A 25747-nucleotide genomic window follows, 5' to 3' on the forward strand; every position below is an offset into this window, starting at 1 on the left:
TACTGCTTTGCCATGACATCTGTGTACATTTAGTGATTTGGCTCACTGCTCTGCAACCCATAAGTATATGTGACAGCAATGGAGACCAGTGGAGGAAAGTGACAAGCATGAAGTGTGTGTGTGTGTGTGGTGGGGGAGGGGAGTAAAAAACAGCTGGTGGCTGCAGGTCAGAAGGAGCTTGAGGGGCAGGTGTTCTTACTCCAGTGGGATGTGAGCATCCTTTGAAAAAAAAGGTGTTCACTAGCAAGGGAAGTGATGAAATGGAGGATGAAATTGACAAGAACATTGACAAGAGGGGTTGTCAGTATGATTTTCTAAACAGTGGAGAAGTGATCTTGCACTCTTGCACTTTTTCAGGGTCTTGCAAGAGCATGAGACCTTGAAAAAATGAAAAGGTTGTGAAGATATTGCCATGTTCATAAGGGCTCAGAAAATTCATTACATTTGACAATCTGATGGAAGGGGTGGAGTTTCTCTTGGGAGCCAGCAACCCCAGTGGACCACTGGCAGAAAAGGGTGCTGACATAGGGATTGATGAAATGAGTTCTGCCACAGAGGTGCCAGGGATAGAAGCCAGAGCCAGGGGAGAAACAAGCCATGGAAAGCAACAGTGCCAGAGTGTCTGTTGGGTTATTGAATGAATAACCAACCCACGGTGGCTTATTCTCAAGGTGGCTTAGCATGACATGCGAACCCACCCACTGTTTGAAGAAGAGAGGATAGAAATGCTGAAGGACAAATCAACATTGCAACATTGCAAATTTATATCTGGGGTTTTTGCAAATTTGGACTGGCTTTGGTAGCCAGCCAAAATCCATAATCACTGCTGACCCCAATCCTGCCTCTCCCAATTGGGGGAAGGAGAGGCGTTGTGCCCAGTGTCATGTGGAACTCCTGGGGCATGAAGAAGCAAGTGGGGAGGGTTCTCTGCTTGACGTTCACTTTCTTCCCATGTTCCAGGCACAGGAGAAGGGTGGGGACTCATTCCTGCAGATGTACTGGACTTTAGAAGTCCCACTGCTTTTAGATACATCCAACTGGCATTAAGAAAAGAGAAGCCCTTCCTTATCTGTCTTTAAGCCTGCACTGGGGACAGACACGTGCCAGATTAAAAGGTACCATCTTCACTAATGACCTGGCAAGTGCATTTGTCAACCCTAGTTTATATCGGTGGGATACTGTGCAAAATCTGACGCTTAGATGGGAAAATAAATGATAGTTCCATGCAATGTTTTCCCCAATTTCTCCACCCTTAGTCACATAATAAAGACTTCATCAGCATCACAGGAATGGATGTATGGTATGGACGAAGGTGAGTTCCATGCATTAAGAGTGCAGCAGAAAACATTGGTATTGCACCTGCATTTCCCCACAGCAAATATGCAACATGTGGATGGCACACACAAGTGAACATGCATCCTTAAAAACTAGTGTATAAGCATTCCTTGAGGAAGGTTTCATGTATACATGTACACTTGTGCATGACATCCAAACATGACATGGCTGTTGCCCAAAGCACCAGTATAACACCTGCATTTCACTGCGGTGGTCCTAATTTGTATATCTGCTCTACCAATTCAAACCAATAATAATAATAATAATAATAATAATAATAATAATAATAATAATATCTGGAGGAAGGTGAGCAGAGTTAATGGGCATAGCACTTTTTTCATGTGTAATACACCTTCTTCCAGAGTGATATTATTATTATCATCTCTTTCTCACTTATGGAGGTTTTTCTAGACGGACATGATGGGCATTGCCAAGTCATGCTGTCTTTAACAGATTCAGGAATTTCCTGACAATTGAGCATGTTTTAATTATGACTGCTTTATGGATGTTGGTGTGGATGTATTTGGGTAGGCCCAGTTGTTGTTGTTGTTGTTGTTGTTGTTGTTATCAACAGCAGCAGCAGCAGCAACAACAATTCTATTCTGCCTCATACCTGAAGCTCTCTGGGCAGTTTACAAAGATTATGATCTTAATAAAGTTATTAGAACTGTGATGAGTTGGCAACATTTCAATCAACTCCCGTAACTGTACATTTAACAGCAACTTAACATGCAGGAATTAGAGGTAAACCTTTTCACAGGATGGAGAAAACAGCTATCACATACAAAATTGCTATGGATGAAGCCACCATTAAAAGCACAGGTGCAGGAGCTGGCTGAAAAGTTGGCAATTCTAGAACTCATTACTGTAGTAAAATGCTTCTTTGCATGCCTTACAATTTATTCATTTGCAATGTTTATATGCTGTCCAATAGGAAAGTTCTCTTAGTATAATGGACTTACCTGGAGAGTGTTTCCATTCATGTTCCTAACCCCTTTATCCATTTTCCTCCCAAAGCAATAATGATCCGGACTTTTCTTACAGGAAGGAGAGGTTGGTGACCTTACCGTGTTTGCAGGAACTTTTGCGTACAATGTGCACAGATATTTAAAGTTTAGTTTACAACTATAGGCTCAGCCCCTTTCTTTGATCTCTCCTCTTCTTTGGCAGAGTTTGGGTGGAGGTGGGGCTTTCTTGACACACCCCGTTACACCACCCCCTTCAGGCTCAAGAGGCAGAAATTGCTTCCCCATATGCAACGAAAGCCACAAAACGGGAGCAGCTCTTAGCTTCAACATGTGGTTTCTGTTTGGATGGGCAGCAGGAATTAATTTTCTTCCCTTGTAGCTTGCACTCTGCAGCATTTTAATTTCAGTGCTTTGAAAATTCTGGTCTTTTCTCACCCATGTGAGTAAACAATAATAGGATGTCACCTTCCACTTTGTAGAATTTCCATCTATGCTTAAATTCCAGGCTGGTGCATGTAAACAAGCCAATCTATTTATTTATTTATTTATTTTAAAAAAATATTACTCAGAAATACAACTTTTTTACAGCGAAAAATAAATAAAATTGCCACCCTTCCATGCTTTTTTTAAAAAAATATTTTAGTTACAGTGGATAGTTTGCCCATGTGTTTTGTGAAGGCAGGATTTTGTGTCAGTTGGCTGTGTCATTTTTAAAAAGTTTAAGAACAGGTTGCTCATCGGGGCAGAAAAGAGCAAGAGATACTTATGCTTTAAACAAAAAATAAATAAAGGTGATATCCTATTATTGTCCATAAATGATCTGGAATTAGGAGTCAGCAGTGAAGTGGCCAGGTTTGCTGATGACACCAAATTCTTTAAGGTGGTTGAAACAAAAAGGGATTGTGAGGAGCTCCAAAAGGATCTCTCCAAGCTGGGAGAGTGGGCATCCAAATGGCAGATGTGGTTCAATGTAAGCAAGTGTCAGGTGATGCACATTGGGGCAAACCCCCTCAATTTCAAGTATAACCTAATGGGATTTGAGCTGACAGTGACCAAACAAGAAAGATTTTGGGATTGTGGTGGACAGCGCGATGAAAATGTCCACCCAGTTGTGCAGCAGCTGTAAAGAAGGCAAACTCCATGTTAGGCAGTATAAGAAAAGGAATTGAGAATGAAACTGCCAGTATCATACTGCCTTTATACAAACATATGGTGCAACCACACTTAGAATACTGTGTACAGCTCTGGTAACCACACCTAAAAAAAGACATTATAGAGTTGGAAAAGGTGCAGAAAAGGGCAACTAAAATGATCAAGAGACTGGAGCATCTCCCCTATGAGGGAAGGTTACAATAGTTGGGATTGTTCATCTTGGGGGGAAAAGAGGCTGAGGGGGAGACATGATAGAGGTGTACAAAATTATGCATAGTGTGGAGAATGTGGAAAATTATGCATGGTGTGGACATTTTTCTCCTTCTCCCATAATACTAGAACCCGGGGTCATCCCATGAACCTGGTTGGTGGGAGATTTAGGACAGATAAAAGGAATGACTTCTTCACAAAGCACAGAGTTAAACTACCACAAGATGTAGTGATGGTCACCAATTGGAATGGCTTTAAAAGGGAGTTGGATAAATTCCTGAAGGAGAAGGCTATCATTGGCCACTGGTCCTGATGGCTAAGTGCAACCTCCAGTATCAGTGGCAGTAAGCCTATATACCCCAGTTGCTGGGGAACATGGGTGAGAGGGTGCTGTTGCACCATGTCCTGCTTGTGGTTCCCTGGTTGACAGCTGATTGACCACTGTGTGAACAGAGTGCAGGACTAGATAGACCCTTGGTCTGACCCAGCAGAGCTCTTCTTATGTTCTTAAATAAAAACAACTAAGGGCAAGTTGTTTCGTAAAAATGAAATGCATAGTCAAATCTTCAGATGGCTTATCCTACTTGGGACTAGAGCACCTGAAGGTCTTTTGCCTTTTCCTAGATGAACCTACCTATTTTTTAAGATCTGCTTCAGAGCCCACTCCAGGTATGCCCATCTTCAGAGGGCAGGAGAGTGATGAACTTTGGCAAAGTGTCCTCTCTTAGTCCCATTCTTCCATTGGTGGGTTTTGGTGGACTTACCTGACTGCAGTGGGCAGCTGTGCTAATGTCCTGTTTTATAAAGGACCGTCCTCTGTCTGAGAGGCTGCCAGAGGACCATCCTCTGTTTGAAGGGTTGTCCTGAACAACTCCAGTTTAAAGATAAAGAACCCTTATCTGTTGCCCATCAAAAGTTTGCACCTGGGCAGCAGATTGAACAGGCAGGCACCTGGTCATAGTCCTCCACATTATGGTGAGATTTACTACATTTCTATTTAAATTTTAATAATACTTTCTGCATTTGCATCTCTATGTATAAATTCACACACATTTTATGCAAATCAATATCCTCTCTTCTCCTCATTTTTGGTGATGTGTTTCCTCTTTCTTGGTGATCCATAAACTGCCACCTTGATCACTGCTGAAGAATGCACCAATCACCACTGGCCAGTTGGGTTGAGCCACCATTTTATTTACCCACAATGCCCCTGACCTAGTATCAACCAAGAAAAAAACAATTTAAAGGAGCATCCAGGCATCATTAGCAGTGCGATGTTGCTGGGTCCCTAGCATTTGCCCAAGAAGGAGGGACTGGTCGATAGTGTTGTATAAGCTTTGGAATCCCTGGGAGGTTCACTTGGCACCAGGTCTGACATCCGAGAGTCCTTTTACCCTCTGGTTTCATTGTTATCCTGCCCTGCCTTTTGGAAAGGAGGACAGGGCTCCTGTATCTTTAACAGTTGCATAGAAAAGGGAATTTCAGCAAGAATCCAATAGGATTCTCAAAGTGGCTTACATTCAAAACAAGTATAACCACAATCCCAAACAGTAAAGCACACCAAATACAAAAGGCTAGGGTGACCATATGAAAAGGAAGACACAGCTCCTGTATCTTTAACAGTTGTACTGAAAAGGGAATTTCATCAAGTGTCATTTGTATATATGGAGAACCTGGTGAAATTCCCTCTTCATCACAACAGTTAAAGCTGCAGGAGCTATAGTAGACTGACCAGTTTAAAAGAGGGCAGTTCACACAATCTGTACTCAATGGGCAGATCCAATGGGTTGAATCCAATTGTCTTCCACCCTGCCAATTCTCTTGTACAAGTGGCCCCTAATGCATGTGCAACATCAATTAGCACTTCTGAGGCAACCTGAAATGAGCAGAAACACTTGTTTCTGGAAGGAGGCAGGTCAGCACAGGTCATATAAGGGAGCTCTGGTGACTTGCCTCCTTCCAGAATCTAGTGTTATTTCTCATATCAGGGCTCTCCCTAGGAAGCATTCAATCTCCCTTGTGGAGTGGGAGATTTACACAATGGAATTGGTGGGACCTACTGTTTCTGGAAGGGAATCAGTGCGGCGGGAAGGCATCGGTGATAGCATAAATGCCCCCATTGAATTCTGCCTGAAGCCCATACATTTTGGGGGAGCGCAACATGATTTCTGTTACAAAACAAAACAAAAACTGTATTTGACAGCATGCATAAATTTCAAAAACGCACATTAAAAAACTGCTTTCGAAAATTGTGCACATATGCACTTTAATCAATGGGAGAAGAATGCATACATTTCAAAGGTGTGGACAATTGATGTTACGTTTGGAAAAATACACGTGGAAATACACATGGATTTTCCTGAAAAAGAAAACAACAACAAAGCTCACCATCTGATATGGGCTCAAGTCGCTATGGGCTTTAAGGTGGACTTCAGAAAACCTCAGTGAGCTAAAGATTTGCTGATTCACAAGAGAGAGGCCACAGTGCACCCAGCCCTGTAGTCCCACAACTTTCTGCTGTCATCCAGCATGTGCTGCCTGAGGTGTCTGCCTCACTCTGCCTAATGATAGGCACAGCCCTGGTTTTGCTTCAAAGCATGGATTCACATATCCAGAACTTCCCCATCCAGTTCCCTGCCCCTGCAGTTGCAGATATGTAGAAGGACTATCTGACCCCAACCCCACCAAGCACGAATGAAGGCCTCCCTGCAGATCATCCCCCTCCCTCCCATCAAGATCACAAAAGAGGACAAAATCAGCCTGCCTCTGCTACTGGCCAGAGAACAGCAACAGCTGGGACCCTGCTCTCCCATCCCTTCTGATATGAACTACAATGGTCAATTGCCCTGTGATTGCAGATGCAAGGAGGACAACCATCTCTCTAAGGCCATTCATGCACAGCAACTGCAAGCTATTTTGGGAGGGTTAGAACCAGACTTAATATACTTAGAGCTGACCCATTGAAATTAATGGGACTTAAGTTGGCCCCATCAACTAACTTAAGTCCCATCAATTTCAATGGGTCTGCTCTAATCAGCCTTCCACAACCTGATGCCCTCCAGATGTTCTGGACTTCAACTCTCATGGTCAATGGGCAGGAATGCTGGGAGTCGTAATCCAGAACATCTGGAAGGGAACAGGTTGGGGAAGGCTGCTCAGGACACAACATGTTTTGCACATGTTCCTGGATTTTTTTAAAAAAAATAAAATTTCATTTCTTTAGATTCTAGCCCATTTTTTAAAAAACAAATGTTTAATATAAATCAAACCAAACAAAGGCTTGCTTTAGCTGCCCACCATACTGGTTCACACACTTCCTTTTTTCCAGAAATGTTATGGCATGAGTTGCCGGCTCATGTCAGGCAACCTGATGCAATAGGCACATGAACATCTGTGAACTGCACTGATTGGAAAACTCAGGGGGCCTGGCTTTCAATGACAGTGCCAACAGTATAAATGAACCTTCTATTTGTTAGCATATCAAACACCAAACGTCCTGCCTTTTGTTTGCTATTGGGTGGTGGTTGTTGTTTTAATTTTTTTTTTTTAAAAAAAAAGGTTATTAGCTACAAACATAAAACCTTATTTAGAACATTGGAATTAGAGGCAATAACTTTAGACAAAAATTGGTGTTTTGGCCATGAGAAATATTCTAAAATTCATATTATGGCAAAACCTTAATTGAGCCAAACCAAAGATTGCAAAATATTGTGCAAGCTTTCAGGTTCTCCAGAACTCTTCATCAGGGGTGATGGCAAACAAAGCAAAATGAGTTAAAAGGGCTGGCTGATATTGACGCCACAGAGTCGGCACATGGGAGGGGTTGCAGACATTCAGCCTAGGTACTACCAGTTGCAGCAATGGTTTCAAGTTGCACCCAGGACTCTCCCTAGGCCGGCTGAGATGGTAAAACAATGGCTGATTCCGAACTTTAGAAAATATGAAATCCAGCTGTTACGCAGACCTGTCTCCATCTTTAGTTGAAACACAAAGTGTCCTTGCTGGGTAGAAAGAGAAACAGAGGAAAACTGGACAGTTTTTATATAGACTAAGCCGGAGATAGCTGTAAAAGAAAGAGACCCCAGGCCCAGCACCAAACTACAACTTACAACAAACACTTCTTTGAAAAGTGTGCTTAAACTGGCCACTTCTATTTTGAAGAAAAAGCAGTCACTGTCCCCACCCCCCAAATCATCATCATCACCATCTGGGACATTTCCATTCTGATTCAGACCCAGCACCAGTTTCTTGATAAAAATTTCTTCTTTCTTTCTTTCTTTTTTTCTTTTATATTCCATCTTTCTGCCAAAGAATGGCTCTTAAGGCAGCTAATCATAAAAACTAAATTAAAATAAAATATTAATTAAAACATAGCATAAAATGAACAATTTAAAAACACAATTAGAACACAACAAAGAAATAAGCAGCACCAGACCACTTAAAAAAGACCCCTCCAGCAGCAGACCAGCTTATATGCCAAAGGCCTGCGTGAATAAAAGCATCTTTGCCTGGTGGTGGAAAGCCAATGGAGAGGGAGGCAACCTAGCAGGGGAGGCTGGTGGCTCCGATATCAGTGGGGTGGTGAATCTGCCCTGGGTTCCAGTCAAAAAACCAGTCAGAACTCTAAAGGAGCTATCCAAGGACCCACGGTCATCTCCCCCAGGCTCCTCCTGGGCCATGTCTACACCAGTCATTTATTCCAGGATAATATCGAAATTATCCCTACTGGGCCACATGATGCACAGCTGATCCCACTGTGATTTTGAGTCCACCACTCAGTTATTCAGGAATATCGCTGACTGCTTTTGTCATATATATTTTTTGGCTCTTTTGCTACAATCCCAAAGTCTGTGGCTTGTGTGTGTCCCCCTTCGTGAAGCTGTTGCTGTTAGACATGAGCTCCTGGCTCAAAAAACAGCCAACTTGCTGTCAGGGGCATGGGCATGGGCGTGTTTCATCGCGAAGTGTGTTTTGTTAAAAAAAAACTGTATCTCTGCACTGCTGTGCATTTTCAATACAGTACCTAGCCCCCTTGTGATGATATGTGTTTGCGCTAGTGCACATCTCTCAGGAGTTATTAAAAAAAATTCCGTGCCCCATACCATCTGCCTAGTCCCACCCACTCTGGGCTGATACACATTTGGAACTGCTGTCACGGGGCACACGTTCTCCTGCAACGGCTCTCCTTTACTTGCAGGAAACTTCCCTTGCGTGTGCCCCATGAGTAGGGAACAATTGCAATCATCCGTCCTCCGTTGCAAAAGGGCTGTAGGCATAGATTAACCCCTGGTCTTCCGGCATAGGCTGAACAGTTAGGGATGTTGGAGAAATCCACAATGGAATCAGAGCAGATTTTTATGAATTCAACCCATGGATTCCACAGTAGATTCCATAGACTTCCCCCCCCCCCCTAAAAACCCCCAAAACTTTCTGGAATTTCACGCAAATTTAGACATAGAAAATTATGTCACATATTTAAAAAACACTGGCTGAAAATGTGCATTCCCCCCTTGAGCTAGAACATGAAAATGCACAGTGGTGGCGATTTTCACACATCGCAAATGCGAATTTGCACAAATGTGAATTCTTACACATGCAAATTTGCACAAATTCAGGAAATTGGAATGAATCTGATTCTGTCAATGAGTGGATGATGGAATGAAAGGCACCTGACAATCTGCAAAATGCTGATGGAATGGATTTCACAAAACCCATACATCCCTTGCTGTTCTTTGATGCTGTTTGTCTCTGAGACCTCTAGCTTCTGCTCTGAACGGGATTCTTTCAGTGGGGACATGCGCTATGAGGATCTCAGAGAGTTTGATTGGAACCCTCAAAAAGGCCAGAAGAACTTTCTGGGTTATTCAGAGGGTGGTGACCCGTACTGTGGGGAAACAGTGGGGAATGAAGTTTCAAATCACTCCTACAGCACTACTGCATCAAACCAACAGTTCCTTTGGGCTGCATCTAAGCGAAAATCCAAACATTGAGGGTTCTCATTGCAAACCTCCCATGTAACATGCAGTTTGTTCTTCAGACAGTGGGCTTAAATCTTGGAATGGGAGAACAGTTTGCTCTTCTTCATAATATGACCATTAGCCAGTAGATGGTGCTCTGTTCACATGAGATTGTGGACTTCTGGCTTCTCTTAAGTCTTAACACTGGATGGGTGCAAAAGAAGCAACCTAATGCAGGCCTTTTCCTCAAGGAACTCCATATCCTCTGCACCTGGATCAGCACCTGCTCCTCTCTTCATTCTTGTTAACTGAGCTGATAACAGTGGAGGCTGGTGGCTCCAATGCCAGTAGGCTGCGAATCCTCTCCAGGTTTCATTTAGAACCATTCTACACCTTGGATTTCTCCTTTACAGGTCTGACTGGCTCTGACTAAAACCAGAAGTGGATTCACTACCCCATTGACAGTGGAGCCACCAGCCTCCACAGGTCAATAAGGAGCAATAAGGATTGGTTCATATGCTGGCACCCTGCAGGTATTTTGGTCAATGCACAAATCATAGAATTATAGAATAGCAGAGTTGGAAGGGGCCTACAAGGCCATCGAGTCCAACCCCCTGAGTCCAACCCCCTGCTCAATGCAGGAATCCACCCTAAAGCATCCCTGACAGATGCTTTTCCAAATGATTCTTCCTTCACCACTGAGCAGGGCCTCCCCCCCGCCCCGCCCACAAGTGATAAAATCACCACAAAAAATGCTGAGCCAAAACTGAGCAGCCCCTTTTGCAAACTCTTTCACTTCTGCGACAGCACATGAACTCTTACGGCAATTGTTTGCCCTCCTTTGTCAAAAGGGTAAGAAATGTAAATCATGGGGAGAAGAGGATACCTGCATCCAAATGTGGATGGCATTCAATCCATGTTCCGTCACTTCCAATGAGATGCACATTTTGGATCTGCTTCCTCATGAACATTCGGCCACAATGAGTTATGGATAAATATGAACATAGGGAGCTTCCATGTAGTGGGCTTTTCTACATGAAGTTGTTAATCTGCTGCATCTACTTTGAGTTTTGTCACAGAATTGTGATCTGAGCACTACACCAGATTTTCAAATTTTCCACCACATAACCTCTAGGTGGCACTGTGTTATAGTAGAATACCATAAATACACAAAAGGAAATAGTGCTTTTTTCCCCACCTTCAGAAATAATACCCCATTTTCACTACTCTAAAATACAAATGCACACAAACTCTGGGAAACTGGAGGGTCACAATGTCATCTAAAGAATTTGTAAACAACTATTAGTAGGGAATGATGAGCACACCATAAATGCCTAATGTAGGAAAGGTCAGTAAGTCAGACTATTGGTTCATATGGCTCAGCATTGACTTCACTGGCTGGCAGCCTCTTTCAAGGGTTTCGGACAGGAGTCTTTCCCAATCCCAACCTGGAGATGTCTGGGATTGAACTTAGGACCTGCTGCATGCAAAGTGTGTGCTCTTCCACTGAGCTATGCCCCCTCTCCAAACTATGCATGGCTAAGGCTGGATCGGGGGGGGGGGTGGAAGACTTGGATGCAGGGCTGGTAGCACTGCAAACCAGGGGACATCAGTCTCTGTGTTCCATTCCTCCCCTCCCTCCATTTAAGAGTGAAGGCAATGCCATAACTTCATTTGCCCTCGCTGAGGTTGTCAGTCAGACAAATCTGATTGGGTGTGTGGTGCTCTGCAATCCTTGATTGGTTGGATCATTGCAGTGAAGTAAAAGGAAGCTCTAGAAATACTGACAAAATGGCTGTACACTAGACTCTGGAACTGTATGAAAAAAGCCATGGCAGCCAACTAAAGGTATTGGTTCACAGACTTCAGAAGACCACATGTTGGAGTGTGAAGATTCAGCACAGTGCTAATTTTAAACAAGGTTGCTGAGATGAAGCATTAATGTGATGCTAAGAGCAGAATCTGAATAGGTGGTTAAGTGGCATAATCGAGGATATATTTTCAATAACTATTTTGCTTCTGGGTCAATGCCCATGCAAAATAAACAGATAAGAAAAATAAGAACATCCAAACAGTTTAAAATGTATGCATTCCTGAAAATCAAAAACATACATTTTTTAGGGGAAAAAATCCCTGAAGTGTCTCGTCTCATCCCTGCTTGACTGTACTGCTATGTGGGATGTCTCTGGTGCTATGTCCTTGCAGGAGAAAGGCTACGACCAAACCTGCATTTGAGCTGATGATTTCTGCAGGAATAAAATATGTCAAAGCATGAGGGAGGGTGTGATGCCTGTGATGCCCAGAGGCTGCTAGATGCACGGCCCATAACAGAGATGTCTTCTGAATAGCCTGGTATGAGAACAGAGGAAGAACTAACAACCGCCAAGGGGTAAAATCTCTTGCCACAATTCAACCAAAGTAAGGCTTGACTCCCATAACCTTTAATCATCATATGATCAGGGCTTTGCCGACCAGACTCACACACACCCCACCCGGCATCCGCACATATAGCACAAACGTTTGCAGGGAGGGCCCCTTCACAGCTATATGCATGAAGGATCTCTTCCTGTAAAGGTGGTTGCCAGGGGATGGGGCTTGTTGGCACAGCCTCACTTACGCTGTGATTCCATGTGTGGGAAGTCTCAGGTCTCAAGAGGACTTAGGAAGTACTTAAATACTATGTAAATCAATGAAATCTTGTAGGAAGCCATGTTGATCCATCTCAGTAGGGCAATGCCTTTGCTAGGCCCAATGAAACAGTCACAAAATAGTGAATAAGCTATCACATTCATCAGAATTATACTAGGCTCATTAACCCCAAGGCATGCTATTATGGGAATTGTAGTCCAAAAAATCTGGAGCACACCTGCCCATGCTTAGATGCTCTACTTGGAAGCACCCCAGTATCAGGCACTGCCACATCTGTGTGCAGGTCCCCTGTGTGGTGAACCACTGAACTGCAGGTTGCAGTTTCTCAGTGAAGCATCTTCAGGCCCTAAACATAAGAAGTGACATACTGGATCAGACTGAAGGTCTATCTAGAACAGAACTTTGTTCACACACTGGCCAACCAGCCATTGACCAGGGACCAACAAAGTAGGACACGGTGCAACGACACCCTCCCACCCAGCTTCCCCAGCAACTAGTGCACACAGGCTTACTGCCTCAGATACTGGAGGTAGCACATAGCCATTATGGCTAACAGCCATTGATAGCCTTTTCCTCCAAGGATTTATCCAATCCCCCTTTAAAGCCATCCAAACTGGTGGCCATCACTACATCTTGTGGTAGAGAATTCCATAATTTAACTATGCGCTGTGTGAAGAAGTATTTGTCCTGAATCACCAACCAATCAGCTTCATGGGATGACCCCGGGTTCTAGTATTTTGAGAGAGGGAGAAAAATGTCTCCCTATCCACATTCTCCACATCATACATCATTTTGTACACCTCTATCATGTCTCCCCTTAGCCTCCTTTTTTCCAAGCTGAGCAATCCCAGCTGTTGTAACCTTCCCTTATAGCGGAGATGCTCCAGCCGCTTAATCATTTTAGTTGCCCTTTTCTGCACTTTTTCTAACTCTACAATATCCTTTTTTAGGTGTGATGACCAGAACTGTACACAGTATTCTAAGTGTGGTTGCACCACAGATTTGTATAAATGCAGTATGACACTGGCAGTTTTATTCTCAATTCCTTTTCGAACAATCCCTAATATGGAGTTTACCTTCTTTATAGTGGCTGCACACTGGGTTGACATTTTCATCGAGCTGTCCACCATAACCCCGAGATCTCTTTCTTGTTCAGTCACTGCCAGCTCAGATCCCACCATGTTATACTTGAAGTTGTGTGTCCCCCCCCCCCCCACATCATGCATCACCTTACTCTTGCTTACATTGAACCGCATCTGCCATTTGGATGCCCACTCTCCCAGCTAGGAGAGATTCCTGGACTAACTCCGCCCATTCAGGCTTGCTACTGGATTCTTCTGGACAGGAAGGAGCATAAAGAGGGCTTCCTGTTCCAGTTGAGCCATTCTTGAGCAATACAGTCTAACTGGGTACCAGGCATGTGGGGACAGTGAAGGTGTGCCTTATGAGTGTACCTGCATCCCACTGCTTATTTTAGCCCTATACAGAAGCAGATGAACACCTGTATAGGGCTATAGTTTCCTAATATTTTGAGTTCAAACATAGTTTTTAGTATTTTAATTTATATATATATATATATATATATATATATATATATATATATTAAAAGGATAATATATTGTGTTAACTATTCTATATGCAGGGGAAATGGGCAAATGTGTACTGAAAAGAAAATTCCACCTCCCGTGAAAACGTGATTTCTGGCTATGGGTGTTTGAGGACTATGAAACACATTTCTTTGGACACCACACTTCCTCTGACACTGATGTATATCTTTGTAGGACATTTTGCTATCCATACACACATTGGGAAATTTCTTGAAGTAGAAAAATCCCCACAAACGCTCTTCTGCATATGTTTTATGACTGTTTTATTATTTTAAATAATAAAATAAAACTTTTAATTCGGTTAAGGGCACAATCCTACAACATGTCCTACATGCTGACTGGGGAATGCTGGGAGTTGTAGAACTTTTTTTCTGTCTAAACATGCATAGGATTGAAACTTAAGTTAAGGAGATAGGGGGAATGAAATGTTAAAATGGCTATGGGGCAGTATACAAATAATAATAATAATAATAATAATAATAATAATAATAATAATAATAATAATAATAATATCAAGATCTCCACTTCTGTATTGGTTCCTGCCTCTTGTAATTTTTCAGAAGATTGGTTCCCAAGTGCAACAAAACTGCAGTTGTTGCTCATTTATGTTGTGGACTCCAGCATGGCTTTTCCTTGAAGAAACATTTCTATTTGGGGGGGGGGGTCATATTTTCCCAACACTCAAATGGTAATAGATTTTGATGGGGGGAAATGAGATTCTTTCCCCCAACTAACAAGGCCATCATGATTACAAGTGCTGCCTGGTTGTGCGAACGTCATGAACATCTGTAGGGTGCCCTCAGGGTTGGTGAGCAACAATGCATGACGTGAGTTGATGAATGACGTGAGTTCTGTTACAGATCAGCAGTGGTGCTGCAAACAGCAGTGATGTCACAGACCCTGCTTCAGATGCACACATGTGCACGCACGTACACACACAAACACTATGCTGCCTGTGATCACCTGAACACCAGTGTTCATTCTGCAAAGAAGGGAATCGGTACAGAGCTGAAACTGACCAGCATCTAGGCAAAGTGTCAATATCAGTCCTGGCAGCTAAACTTCTGCTACAAGAGGGCTTCTCCACACTCTTGAAGTAGCTGGTTTCAGCTTCACAAATTGGGGAGGGGGGAGGAGAGCACAGCACCACAGTACAGCTATTCTCTTTACCACAGCCCTTAATATGGAGAGAGAAGCATACCTGCCCCCCTTTCCATAGCAAAGCTCCCCATTTCCCATCCATCAGATACTGAACTAGGAATCACAGCATTGCCTTTGAACCAGAACTTGCAGGCCATTCTGCAAAGGCTAAAATATAGGAGAAGTTAGGGAATACTTTGAACTTCATCACTTGAATAATCCCTTCTTTCTCTTTTTTTCTTCACAAAGCCCAAAAGTTCATTTGCCTCAATTTCCTCCTGCAAGAAAATCTGATTTTTTAAAAAGCAGGAACAAGAACAGCAGCAGCAGCAGCAGCAACAACAACAGCACACAGTTCAAGTCCCTTAAACATGCTCACTTCTATTGGTGGAAGATCCCACTTTATGAAAAGTGGTTCTTTTCATAGCGGGATTTCCAGAGGATACCGCGGGAGACATCCTTGTTGTTGACAACACCATGTAATGGAACTAAAAACTTCCATTAGTGGGCAATCATGAGCATGCAATAAATGGCTCATTTAGAAAAGCCCATCATGAGGTAATTCCTCCAATAGAAATTTTCAGATCAGTAAGCACAGACAGCCAGGGAGGCTGCAGAGCAGTGGGGAGATGTGTAATAGGAAGGCAAAACACGCACAGCCCCCTCAACCACCTTGCAGTGACTAAGGAAGCTCAAAAACACCACCAAAATAAATTCAAAATGAATTATAAAATGCCCTGAGGATGAAGTAGAAAAATGGAAGCCTCTTTCAAGGGGGAAGAAAACTTTCAGGAAATTGGAGGGCAGATTATCACATAGCACTAGCTCCACCTCTTGCCTGAAGCTAAACACAACACTGCCTCCCTCACACTTGAATTGTGGAGGATGCAAAATGGGGGCATGCCACCAACACAGTTTCTCCTGTTGCCGGTGTCTACACAAACATGCACACACTAAGAAAAAAGGGGGGAAGCTGTGCTACAACCCCAGACAATGGAGAAATTCAATAAACTATTCCCCCAATTTCTCTGCCTACAAATAGGGTGGAGAATTTTGAGAGGCCGTTTGAGCACAGCTCTGTCAGGACAAGATCCTGAATGCAGCCAACTCCCCTTCCTTTACATGAACAGGAGAATGGCTGCAGCTCAGTGGGAGAAGAATTTGCATGCAGAAGGTCTCATGTTCAATCCCTGGCATCTCCAGGCAGGAAAAAAACCATGCCTGAAACCATGGAGAGCCACTGCCAGTCAGCATCAACAATACTGGGCTATACGGACCAAAGAACAGCTTGGCTATGATTGTCATGTGACCACAACAAAAACATGGAGAAATCAGTAGCTGAAGATTTTCATGGCAGGGAGCTAAACATGATCACCTGCAAATGGCTGCAGAGATCAAATTGCTGTTCAAAAAACAGGGACAGATCAAAAGTGGTCAACCCTACTTAGGGTCTCGAGTTTTATTTATTTTTTACTCTAACACAACTATGTCATAAGTGCAATCTATGCTAAATCATTCAGTAAGGAAAGGGAGATTATGATCTGCTGTGATGGAGAAGAGGTGGGTTTCCTAAGTGGACTTCCCATTTTCCATCTTTGTCTCACTTTGGCTAGTAAAAAGGAGCTCAATCCTGCACACAGCCCATTTAAACCCCACTGATAAGCAGTCGTGCACAGGATTACAGCCTAAGGGAATACAAATGTTTCTTCATTCTTGCCACCTGGCAAGACCAAGTTGACATGAACAGTTTGTCACTTGTAGGTAAGCTATTTCCCAACGTAACCCTTTACCTCATGATAATTTATAAGAGCAGAAGGAGAGCCCATCTGGAGAGCTCAATGGCCTACCTAATCTGGCATCCTGTTTCCCCCAGTGGCCAACCAGATGTCTGGGCAAGCCCACAAGCAGGACCTAAAGGGCAGTGGCCCTCTTGCACGGTTGTTCCCTTTGACCTCGGAGGTAGCATCATGGCTATCAGCCTCCTTTCTCAATACCGAGTTCTGGAATTCATTAGAAATATAGAGGGTTCTACTCAAGTGTTATGTCAAGGGGGGGGGGGGGGGTTAACAGAATTCCAGGAAGATTTGTAACATGTTTGGGTGGGGTTTGAACACCTTATAATGGACAGTGCAGTCAGAAAGAAGTTAGAACAGAATTCCCTGAGCAATCCAGTCCACTGAATGTTTAGCAAGGAGCAAATCTTGCTTCACTCAATGGGATCTACTCCCAAGTGTGCATAGGACTGAAGCCTAGCCATCCAATCATATGTAGATATTATTATTGTTTATCAACCCTCAGATCACTGTGCATAGGATAGCAGCTTTAGGCATATCTGAGTCTATGGAAATCAATGTGTTTATGTATGCCTACATAGGAAGCTGCCTTCTACTTAGTCAAACCATTGATCCATCTAAGCACAGTATTGTCAGACCATCTAGCCCAGGGTTTCAGGCAGGATTATTTCCTTGCCCTACCTGGAGAATCCAGGAATCAAACCTGGGAGCTTCTGCATGCAAAGCAGGGGCTCTATCATACTGAGCGTTGGCCCCTCCCCTACCTCTGCCTAGGGTAAGCCTGTTAGGCTGCAATCCTAGACACATTTTATTATTATTATTTATTTATATAGCACCATCAATGTAATCTGGAAGGCAGATCTTTTAAAGTAACATGTATGTGGGCTGCACATTGACTAATCACCTTGAGAAGTTCCTATAGGGTGACCATATGGAAAGGAGGACAGGGCTCCTGTATCTTTAACAGTTGTATTGAAAATGGAATTTCAGCAGGTATCATTTGTATAGATGCAGCACCTAGTGAAATTCCCTCTTCATCACAAGAGTTACAACTGCAAGAGCCCTGCCTAGAATGACCAGATACAAGAGGACAGGGCTCCTTCAGCTTTAACTGTTGTGATGAAAAGGGAATTTCACCAGGTGCTGCATGCATACAAATGACACTTGCTGAAATTCCCTTTTCTTGTCCATGAATTTGTCTAATTCCCTCTTAAAGCCATCCAAGTTGGCAGCCATTTCTATATGTTGTGGTAGCAGTTTGACTATGCCCTCCAGATGTTTTGAAAAAAACAGGTGAGCATCTAAAGCAGGTCACAATGAAAAGACACATGTGGATGTCTTAGAAACTATGTCTTTGTGTTTGTTTAAACTATTTTGAAAATAAGTTTTGCCATATGTATTGTCTCATTTGTATTCTATTATTGTTACAGCCCCCTGAAGAATCTATTATTCTATGATTCTATGATTCTATGTAGAAGGCCTCAGAATAATAATCATAATCATAAAAAAAACCCCAAGCACATTGGGCTTCTTGTGAATAAACATTTCGCATCCTGAGAATGTGCTTCTCTCCTTTGTGACCCTCCAGACGTTTTGGCTTACAATACCCATCATTCCTTGCCACTGGCTATAGTGGCTAGGGCTGGCAGGAGATGCCCACCGCTTGGAAGAAGTATGAAACTGAAACTCCCACCACGGTTTCATTCGATGACCCCAGGTCCTAGTATTAATTTCTTCACCACTCCGGGACCTGTCTAGGTGTGGACTGGTATATAAATGTTGTACATAAATAAATAAATAAATAAAGAGAAAAACTTTTACCCACTTTTTCCACGCCGTGCATAATTTTACACATCTCCCTCGTGACTCGCCCCCCACCCCTCACCTAGAAGGCCTCATCTAGAGAAGGTCTGGGTGGGAGCTTTGGATTTCAGAATGAACGTCAGAACAGCTTGGAAGCGGGTTAGTCAGTCACAGCAAGTCCTGTCTGGGCATCCCCAAGGAAGAGTGACGCCCCTGGCAGAAGGCGCCGTTTTCCCGCAGCAAGAAGCCAGGCCCGGGCTCCGCCGCAGATGGACGCGGGACACGTGGCCGCACAATGGAGACACACGCCTGACCTCCGCCAAGTCGGCAAACTGCCCCCGACCTTATCCCGACGTCCTTTGCGCGGGGAAAGTGGATCTGGGAATGGGGGGCGGGGAGGGAAAGGGCCTGTTTGGGGAGGCGATCTGACCCCTCCCCCGCCTTCTCCTCCCTGCTTGCTTGCTATCAGGGCACCTGCTGTGTGCATCGCAATCTCGGAAAGGTCTTCTTTGTTTTTAGATTCGATCAACCAGGAAACCCAACGTTGGGGGCACTTTGCCGACTTGGCTGAGGTCAGTGGTGTGTGTGTGTGGGCTGTCGGGGGAGGGGCAGCCCGCGTGAGGGTGGGGGCTCAGCAACCGCAGAATAGGGTTCGATCAATAAATATACTTTGCCAGGAGTGGCGGTGCGGTGACTGTGGCACTTTTATCCCACGCATCTCATTTGCTCTCAAGGAAAGAAGAGGGCGCCTGGATGATCTCTCCTTCTCGCTCTCCTGCCTTAAATGCAAACTTGTCACTTCGGGTTAGTTTGAGACCCCCGAAGCCGCCCATTAGCATGAGCTGTAGCTAATATGCTTAAAGCCTTCTAATTATTTATTATGTTCTACTGGCGTGGGGGGAGGGGGAGGGACACCGTAAAAATGTTCCTTTAAAAAAATATTATAGATTAAAAAAATGTGCCCCCCCCCCCAAGAAGGGTATGTAGTACAGCAGCAGTAGCAATGGTTGCTTAGAGGAGAGGGCAGAAATTGTCCACAGTGGAGGCTGGAGGCTCCTATTTCAGTGGGGCTGTGAATCCGCTCTGGGTTTCAGTCAGAACGCTAAAGAAGCTATCTAAGTTGCTGGGTCTCTTAGAGTTCTGGCTGGTTCTGACTGAGACTCAGAGCGGATTCACAGCCCCACTGAAATCGGAGCCGCCAGCCTCCACTGCTTGTCCATCTTTGACGGACTGAGGTCAATGTCACTGTCACTCGGTTTGGAAAGAGCCATTTCAAAAAGACAGAGGGAAATCCTGGCTGGGCAAGGGGAAATCCAACTCGCTCGGGCTCTTTTGACGGGTCTCCTCTCGTCTTCCCCCCCACCCCACCCCCAAAAGCCGGGAACTCGGACCTGAAAGAAGGCTTTAAAACGGGCTAATCCCATTCAGGTAGCCCTCCCTAAATGCTGTATACAAACGCAAATTAAATCCCGTTTAGAATTACTGGGTGGGGGGTGGTTCTTAAGTTAAAATCAAACAAACTTTAGGCATACCTTGCCTAGGAGTAAAGCTGCGGCCAGTTCTCTTCCAAAAAACTAAATATGACATAAAATGCATCACGGCAACCACACTACAAAACACAAATCTGGGACAAAGTGGCTATAACGACCCCCCTCTCCCCCCCCCCTTTAATTTTGTTTTTCTTAATTCCCGTTTTAGTCAGAAAACTGATTCAAAATAAGTTATCTGCTCTGTGCCTCCACCTCTCCTTCTCCAGCCCTTTTCAAAGCCCCCTCTTTTCAGCCTGCTTTATCTTTCTACGAGTTGTGCCAACTATTTATTTATCTTTATTCCATCTCTTTTCTTTTCCTTGCATTCATCCCTCCCTGTGTGTGTGTGTGTGTGTGTGTGTGTGTGTGTGTGTGTGTGTTACCACCCACTGCACGCTCTCTCCTGTGGCCGAGGTGTTTCTATACAAACTTCAGCGTCCAGTTGTCATATTAATTATTACACGGAGTAATGACTGAAATCGTCAAAATAAGAGGGGCGCTTCGAGAGACCTCTTTCTCTCCTCCTCCCTCCCCGCCCCCGCCTCTCGCGCCTCTTTTCTTGTCCTCCTTCTTTTCTGCCTGCTCAAAGATTCAGCGAAAAAGAAACAGAGGAAGAAAGGGGGGCACCCTTTGCCACAAAGCACTAATTGGGTTCCAGAAAATACCCTGACAAGGCATGGAAGATAGGTTTCATAAAAGCCCACAATTGTGAAGGGGGGAACGATCACTGAATAGACCTCACGGTTCCCCCCACCAAAAAAACCCTCTCTTGCTGAGCAAAAAATAGACTGATTCTTGAATACTCGCCTGATCTTGAATGCTATACCCAGCAGAGAGAGAGAGAGAGAGAGAGAGAGAAGGAGAAAGAGAGAGAAAATGCCCGGTGTATTGTAAGTTTTCTTCTCTCCTCCTCCTCTTCTGTTCGCTTCTCCCAGCTATTCATGTCTTCTGTGCAGAGAATAAGCTGGGATTTTTTTTCGGCGAGGGGAGTTTTTGTTTACCATAAAAGACCTTTTACTTTATATTTTCGTTCTTAAGAGATGGTAGCAGAGAGGTGGAAGGACCCAAGCTAACTTTCCTACTGTAACAAAACAGAGTGTAACAAATCGTATCACCTTTTCCCACCCCCCAAAAAGTTCCGAATGTATTGAATGTTTTGAAGATCTATACAGACTATCCATTTTCACTGGGTTTCTCCAAAAGGTGGGCTTCCCTTCAGAACACACATAGGATGGGGAAACTTTAAAACAAAATTAAGTGGGGGGGGGACCAGAAAATTTTGGAGGGGAGATGAAACAGGAGAAGGGGGTGTCTAAGAAGCCCAGGCCTGTGGCTGCAATTCTTCTTCCAGAAAATGACTGTATAATAATGATGGGGGAGTTCTTTTTAAGAGAAGCAAGAAAGAAATATTTATCATTATGGGAAATTAAGGACTCTTAACTGCAGGTGCAGAACTAATGAAAGAGGTCTGAGAGAGAGAGAGCACTTTTAATCTATATCTCTAACTTCAATAGCTACTTTACTCCTATCGGTAATTTGACTAAAAAGCCCTCTAATAAACTAGTTCAGAGCAAGATTTTAATTTTTGTTTGTTTTTAAAAAATGTCCTTATGCATCATAACTGATGACTGTTGTTGTGGGAACTTCTCACAAATCTTTCAATTTCTTCTGGTGCAAAACCTTCCTAACTGGACTTGTTTGCCTCTGTAAAGATGTATCTGAAGGTGAGGTATGGATCTACTGGTTCCAGTTTCTTGCCACTTTAATGGTCCTATACATGTCTACTCAGAAGTAAGGCCCACTAAGTTCAATGAGACTTACTCCCAGGTAGGTGTATATAGAATTGCAGCCTCAGAGAGTGAGGCTGCTATCCCTATGCCCATTTACCTGGGATTCAGCCCCATTGAACTCAATGGAAATAACTTGTGATCGTGTGTAGAAGTATAGGATTGCACTGTTGCTTTCATTTGTGGGATGGTTGTTGCTACTAGCATTTATTTATTTATTAAAACATTTGTATCCCACCCTATATCACAAGGATCCCATCTTTTTTCCTCCTTAAGGAACTCAAGACAGCATATACCCTCCTCCTCTCCATTTTATCCTCACAACAAGTTGCAGTCCAACACAATGGGGGGGCACTAGGTAGGGGGTGCCTCATTAACATAAGTTGAGACATAGAGGAAGGGGAGGTAATGTTGCAGTGTCATATAGAGATGTAGATGTGGGGGTCTACCACAGCCTTGCCAGGCCTGGCATGTACTTAATTATCTGTGCCAGAAATGGGGTGGGGTGGGGAGTTTGGTTGGTCACAGCCTTCATGTGGGGTTTCTACTTTCATGCAGGACCTCCCAAGCAGTGGCAGAGGAAGCTTAGAGAATCCTGTTTGCATAGCACAGATGCTGTGCTATGTCCATGCAAAGCCATGACTGACCAGTGCAGGTGTGCAAATTAAGGCAAAATCCTATGCATGTTTAGAGAGTAGAAAAAATAGCCCTAGAACTCCCAGCATGTTGGCTGGGGGATGCTGGGAGTTATAGAACTTTTTTTTGTCGTAGGCTTGCACCATTAATGACATGATTGGCCCCATCACTAGTATAAAACAGGGCATTCCCCACACATCCTTGCTCACTACTCTGCAGTGGTAGCTAGTAAGGATGCAAGCCCTGTACAGTACCCCACACCCTGCAAAATCACTATTCACTCACAGCAGCCAAGAAATGCAACGTACAGCCCCCACGTACAGCTCCCACGTACAGCCCCCCAAACATGAGAGTTTTTCAGCAGTTTCAAAATGGGGGTACTTCCAGAACCATCTTTGTCACTAGACAAGTAGCCTCAGTGATTCATAGTTCCTTTTACCAGCCATTTCTGCATCAGGATAGGTCAGGTATTAGTAACTTCGAAGTTGGATTATTGCACTGAGCTTTATATGGGCTTGAGCGAGCCAGGCAGGAGCAGACAGAGAGAACATCAGGGCCAGCTCCAGTTGGTCTGCTCCTCCTTCGGGAGATGAGAGGGAGGGGCAGGGGCATCCCACCAGCCCTGCTGCCAGTCTTCTTATTTCCTCCCCTCTTCCTTCCCCATCCCCTTTTCCTTGTGTGTCATGTCTTTTTAAATTGTAAGCTTGAGGGCAGGGACTGTCGTCTTCGCTCATCGATTGTAAGCTTCAAGAAAGGCAAATGCTATTTGGGGCTCCATTAATAGAAATATAGCTTCCAAATCACGTGAGGTACTAGTTCCTCTCTATTCGGCCTTGGTTAGGCCTCATCTTGAGTATTGTGTCCAGTTCTGAGCACTACACTTCAAGAAGGATGCAGACAAGCTGGAGCATGTTCAGAGGAAGGCAACCAGGATGCTCAGGGGTCTCGAAACAAAGCCCTATGAAGAGAGGCTGAAACAACTGGGCATGTTTAGCCTGGAGAAGAGGAGATTGAGGGGAGACATGATAGCACTCTTCAAATACTTAAAAGGTGGTCACACAGAGGAGGGCCAGAATATCTTCTCGATCATCCCAGAGTGCAGGACACGGAACAATGGGCTCAAGTTACAGGAAACCAGATTACGGCTGGACATTAGGAAAAACTTCCTGACTGTCAGAGAAGTACGACAATGGAACCAGTTACCTAGGGAGGTTGTGGGCTCTCCCACACTAGAGGCATTCAAGAGGCAGCTGCACAACCATCTGTCAGGGCTGCTTTAGGGTGGATTCCTGCATTGAGCAGGGGGTTGGACTCGATGGCCTTATAGGCCCCTTCTAACTCTGCTATTCTATGATTCTATGGTTCTATGATTCTAAGCTGCTCCAGGAGCCTTTTGGGGGTGGGGGCTGAGGTAAGGGATAAAAATACTACAAACAATTAAAGCTGCAGATGGTATAGAATGCTTTGGCTAAGTTGCAGAGCTATCTGCAGCTACCTATGTTAAAGGAATTGCACTGGATGCCTATTTGCTACAGGGCCAGATTTAAGGTTTTGCTGCTAGTATATAAAACCCTTAACAACTTGAGACCTGGGCCTAATCTACACCAATCCGGATATTGCTCTCTGAAAGCGGTATGAAAGTGGTATATAAAAGGCAGGAGCCACACTACTGCTTTATAGTGGCATGACAACTGTTGGGGCCCATTGACACATACCATATACCATTTTTAATTGTTGTAAACCGCCCAGAGAGCTTCGGCTGGGGGGCGGTATATAAATGTAATAAAATAATAAATAAAGAAATAAATAAATAAATATACTGCTTTTATGATGCTATACACTGCTTGGTGTGGCTCCCACCTTTTATATACTACGTTCATAGTGCAATATCCTGCTTGGTGTAGTTTAGGCCTTGGTTACCTTCTCTCCTATAGAGCCATTCAATCCCAAATTTCAATCTGCACCATTTTTTTATTTTTTTTATTTTGTTGAAGACACATCTGTTTATGCAAGCCTTCTCTGTGTAGTTCAGCCTTCCATCTTATGGATATGTAGATACAATATATTCTGCATATTTCTTTATATATTTCATGTGGTTATGGTTTGTGTTTATGTAGGCCACTTTGAAGTCTGTAGACGTTAAAACATTATACTCATCAATCAAACAATTAAAGGTACACGAAACTCTCAGGTAACAAAACTTGTCAAAAGCAATGGAGCAGGGCATCAGCTCTTGGCATTTTGGGCAACTGCTAGGTTCCCAAAGTTGTGGCAGGGCCCACTGCTGAGATAACTGTCTTGTCACCCATTAATTCCACCCCCACCCCTGTTCACTCTGAAGTGAACTCCTGGGAGTTAGAACCTTGAAGGCACAGAGCAGCAGGTGCATGTGTGATTTGGAGCAGAGAAGTGGTGGGCTTCTTTTTCGGGGGTGGGGGGAGAGAAGAAGGAGGTGCCAGGGCAGGATTTGTTGCATATATTAGCATGTAGTCAGATTCATTGCCAACAGGTTTAGTGAAACAAGGACGACTTCTTCACAGAATGTATAACTGACTTATGGAATTCACTTCTAGGAGTGATGTGGTGGTGTGGGTAACCTTAGATGGCTTTTAAAAAGGACACAAGGAACCTGCAACAAAATGTTGCAGTGTGGAGTCATCCTGTTCGGGGTTCCAACCAGCCCCTCTTCTAGGAAATGCTGTTCCATTCTCCTCCCCTCTCATTTTCCATGCCCCACCATCATGTCAGCTAGCATTCCATAACCAATAAGCATGCTCAGTCCTCATTGGGCTGTTTTGGAGTCCCATTCTCCTTAGGACTCCCCCACCCTAAAGTTGTCTTTGTGCTTCTTCAAACCTTGAGGTTCCTCCAATCCTATGGATTCCTCCCACTTGTGTGTGGATAGTGCCATTTTGACCACATAAGAATCTATGCTCGGAGAATGAGTTTGCTATTGTTATATAGGATTAGAAAAATTAATGGAGCCAATATAGCTAAACGGAACATCCACATTTGAAGGCTCTGAGTATCAGATGCTGAGGACAAAGCATCAGGGAAGGTCATTAGCTTCATGTTCTACTTATGAGCGTCCCAGGGACATCTGGCTGCTCACCCTTCGATGCAGAATACTGGGCTATATGGGCACTCTGACTGATCCAGCAAGGCAGTTCTTATGGGCTAA

The 25747-nt window shown here is 44.0% G+C and overlaps 1 protein-coding gene across 1 annotated transcript in view; it reads right to left on the minus strand.

Moving 5' to 3' along the window:
- The window catches only part of PAH (phenylalanine hydroxylase), a 43623-nt gene extending 41187 nt beyond the window's left edge, over window positions 1-2436 (minus strand). Inside the window, exon 1 of the mRNA XM_063133380.1 lies at window positions 2298-2436. Coding sequence (XP_062989450.1) covers window positions 2298-2339 — 42 coding nt within the window. The 5' untranslated portion in view covers window positions 2340-2436. The remainder of the gene's footprint in view (window positions 1-2297) is intronic.
- Between the last annotated feature and the right edge of the window lie 23311 nt (window positions 2437-25747).

The sequence above is a fragment of the Elgaria multicarinata genome, chromosome 9 (assembly GCF_023053635.1).
Source record: "Elgaria multicarinata webbii isolate HBS135686 ecotype San Diego chromosome 9, rElgMul1.1.pri, whole genome shotgun sequence".
NCBI lineage: Eukaryota > Metazoa > Chordata > Lepidosauria > Squamata > Anguidae > Elgaria > Elgaria multicarinata.